General features: G+C 35.1%; 1 protein-coding gene across 1 annotated transcript; it reads right to left on the bottom strand.

The window, feature by feature from the left end:
* Positions 1-475: 475 nt before the first annotated feature.
* Positions 476-3,013, bottom strand: LOC121997841 (1,2-dihydroxy-3-keto-5-methylthiopentene dioxygenase 2-like). Its single transcript, XM_042552480.1, has 7 exons — positions 2,859-3,013; positions 2,115-2,226; positions 1,919-2,013; positions 1,713-1,827; positions 1,495-1,619; positions 828-898; positions 476-733 (listed from the first exon to the last, which is right to left on the bottom strand). The coding sequence occupies exons 1-7, from the start codon at positions 2,874-2,876 to the stop codon at positions 682-684; spliced, it is 588 nt and encodes a 195-aa protein (XP_042408414.1). The 5' UTR covers positions 2,877-3,013; the 3' UTR covers positions 476-681.
* Positions 3,014-3,678: the final 665 nt, after the last annotated feature.

Below are 3,678 nucleotides of genomic sequence, written 5' to 3'. Positions count from 1 at the left end.
TAAATCAAGAAAACAGAAGACTGATCTATTTTCATTAAAAATATGATATAAATATAAATATAAACAAAAACAACAAAAAACGAAGAGTCATTCTCCTTCCAGAAAAAAGAAAAAACAAAAAAAAAAAAAAAGAAAAAGAAGAGAAAAAATAAACAAAAAAAATCTTCCAAACACTTAAGGGATAGTACTGCTCTAGGTCAATAGAAAATCAAAAACTCTATCAAAATTATTCTAAACCCTTGAAGACCTCCCCTTTATATAAAAATTTAATTCGTTATCAACACATGAATAATAACTGATGATTAAATTAAAAGGTTCTACACATTAACTCACATCCGCTAACCTAAAGCCAATAACCTTAAGTTACCTTAAGTTAAATCAGTCAACATCCGCTAACCTAAAGCCAATAACCTTAAGTTAAATCAGTCAACGAATTTCGATATTCCAAATCTCTGTGAATCTGTCATAAGGGATATTAAATTCAACCAGGCATATTATCTAAGAAAACCATTCGTTCTTACAACTCAAACATAGAAATTGATGAGGAAGAACCCATCTCAAAAGTATAAAACTCGACAGTTGGTATTAATCTCGACAACAAGTTCATCAACCAGGCAGAAAAGAGATGCACTATCGGTGGACTCCGATAGTTATTATTTCGCGATTATTCCCGAGTTGTCTTCAATTAGCTTTGACCGGTTGATTCCCAACAAAAGTTTCCACATATGCTTTCCTGCATATACGATAATTTAACCATTTGAGAACCCAAACCAAAACCAACTAGTGAAGAAACATAGCAAAATGAAAGACATTCAAGAATGGAATACCTTGCAGGGAGATGATCATGGGGGCGATTGTAGGGAGTCCAAACTGGTTCGCCCACAAAGAGGCGCATTGCCTGCAAGAGAAGTTATACAGGTGACAGAGCGAGCATATTATGTGTACTTCATAAATTGAATCAAACATGCAGCAATAATAATAAATCGTAGAAACAGCACTTTATGCACCAAATTTATATGGATAGTGAAACATTCTACCAGTGGACGAACTACACGACCATTTGGCATCAAAATCTCTATGCTCAGAATTCACCAACTGATCAATATCATTACGCATTGTTGTTTACATATATTAATACAACTCTTTTGGGTAACACACTAGAACTTAGAGGTCACTTGATATCACCCACTTAGAACCCAGGAGTGGTTGAAATAGTCATTGAAAATAACCAATTGATTTCTTGGTCAATTCTCCAAGATTCCTTAGAAGCTCAGAGATTGGGAAATTCTCAAAACAAAATAAATTTAAAAACTAATTCAACACCTTGTACATGTCATTTCAACAAGCCAATTACCAAGCATGCCAATAACAACTAATATACCAGCAAGAATCCTCTTACCATAACAGACATATACACACATTATGAGCATAGCTATTGAAGAAGAAAAGCCATTTTCTGCTTCAGTTCATGCACAAGAAAACAGCATATAATACCTTGATATAATTGTCTGAGTCAAGAGTAAATCGATGATAGATTCCAGCAGGCAAGACAATCATGCCTCCTTGCTTCACTGCTATCCTTATCCAACGGTCATTTTTGTCTCTTGCATCGAAATATCCTACCATAAAGATGAAAAATTAGAATAAGAGGAATAAGAAACATGTAACCAGCAAAATACAAATCAAACATCCAATTAGTATTCATATCATACCACTCCCTTCAAGGCAATAACGTATTTCTTCATCAGTATGTAGGTGTTCTTCAAAGAAATCCTTCAGCTTAGCCTCATAATTTGGCAATTTCTCTGGGCACACATCACATATATCCTACACAAGGGGAAGGCAATTAGCTAGTTCACTTGATGTCAATAAAGTTAAGTTGTCAATAAGAGGAAAATAATGAGGCATCACAACAAACCACGTAAGAATACCCCCTTGCTTCTCGGATCTTTTTCAAGTCTGCATCATTCTCATAATCAACAGGATTCAGGCGCCAACTAAGTATTCCCAGTTCTAGAAAAAGAAAGAAAAAACAACAAAATTTACTAAGTATTAGATAAACTAAGGAAATGCTAAAGAACAATGGGGAAATAGATTGAAATGAAAAATATAACCTGCAAGTTTATCTAATGAAACAAATTCCTTTGGTTCACGGTGATGGGGAAGTCTCTGATCTTCTTCACTGTCATCCATATACCAAGCTTGAAGAACTTCCTCTTTGCCATCCTGCAATACATGAGCAAGAGAGAGAGAGAGAGAGAGAGATTATAACATGACACGGATTGAAAGTTATGGAGATTGAAACAACTAAAAAACTGGAAAAACCAGAATTTTAAGAAAGATAAAATATAGGACACCGAGAGAATGTAAATTGACCAGCAATTTGCATGAAACTTTCTGTTTGGCCATCTGCTATATCCCCTTTGTTTTCTCTCAGTATGTCTGGTGGTGGTCTATTTCATAAAAATCTTTAATTGACCTGTGACTATTGAAGTTTTGACACAAATTGGAAGCACTAACCTAACTTTGTTGACTAACATAGAAACAGAGACTGGTGTGATTAACCTAATACACCTTCATACCTATCGATTCAATGAGCAGACTTCTAGGAAAGTACTTCCTGCAGCAAACAGAGTATCTTCCGATCGTGCTCTGTCTATGATCCAGGATCAAGAATCATAAGGATAGCCGATAAAATCCCTAACAAAAAAATCGTCTACCAATGTTCGATCCAACAAAATAATGGGAGCAAAAATTCGAATAATAGATCATCCAAAGCATCGAGACCAGAAAACGATAGATCATCCGATCTAAAATTACAACTTACAACAAATAGCAATAGAGGAACATCATCTTACCTGGAACGCCGTCTCCATCTCCCTCCGCTTCGAGCTTATCCCAATTCTGAAGCGCTTGCAAAACAAACTTCGTCAAATAAAGAGGGTGCCAGACTGCCAGTCAAAGCCCCGAAGCAATCGTTACATTGGACCATTTTAGTTATCGTGTGCCCATTTTTTCCAAAGATAATTCGACGGACGCTTCCTTATACTGGCCGGTGGAACACGTTAATTAGAGGCCTCGCAGAACATCAAGTCGATGCTCGCGCACAACGCCGCAGGTGTCCAATTCGGAAATGATTTTTTTTTATTTAAAAAAAATACGAAATTTTGGGAAGCAACGATAGATATTTTAACTGAAGGAAATATTCATTTTACACCCTAAAATATATTTATTAAAAAATTGTTAATTTTTTTATATAAAAAAATGTCTAATTTGGAGATGATTTATTTTATTGAAAAAATTACAAACGATAGATATTTTAATTAAAGGAAACATTCAATGTGCACCATAAAATTTATTCAGAAAAACATATATCATAATTCAATGAAGTGTTAGAAAAAAGAAAGTAATTGTCGACAAACATCTTTTTCTCACCCAAAAAGATTTTCAAATTGAATGACTTTTTTTACTTCCTAATGTTGTCATTAAGAATATAGTCATTTTTATGGATAGATACATGATATTAATCATGTCAAAGAATATTGATGTAGTGATTAGGAGGGTCCCACCCTGTTATCATCGTCGAGGTCAAAATCAAGAGGGTCAACGAGTGGATGGTGTTGGCCGAACGGGTGAGGCATATTCTGACCACGAGTTAAGCACCGACCCACCGTCTCT

This window comes from Zingiber officinale, chromosome 6A, assembly GCF_018446385.1.
Source record: "Zingiber officinale cultivar Zhangliang chromosome 6A, Zo_v1.1, whole genome shotgun sequence".
In the NCBI taxonomy this organism is placed as follows: Eukaryota; Viridiplantae; Streptophyta; class Magnoliopsida; order Zingiberales; family Zingiberaceae; genus Zingiber; species Zingiber officinale.
This window is presented reverse-complemented; position numbering and strand designations above follow the sequence as displayed.

Excerpts from the sequence above, each read along its gene's own strand:
- LOC121997841 (XM_042552480.1), bottom strand. Across the intron at positions 2,014-2,114 it reads TTCATTAGATAAACTTGCAG|AACTGGGAATACTTAGTTGG; the intron begins GTTATATTTTTC and ends TTCTTTTTCTAG. Across the intron at positions 899-1,494 it reads ACTCAGACAATTATATCAAG|GCAATGCGCCTCTTTGTGGG; the intron begins GTATTATATGCT and ends CTTCTCTTGCAG.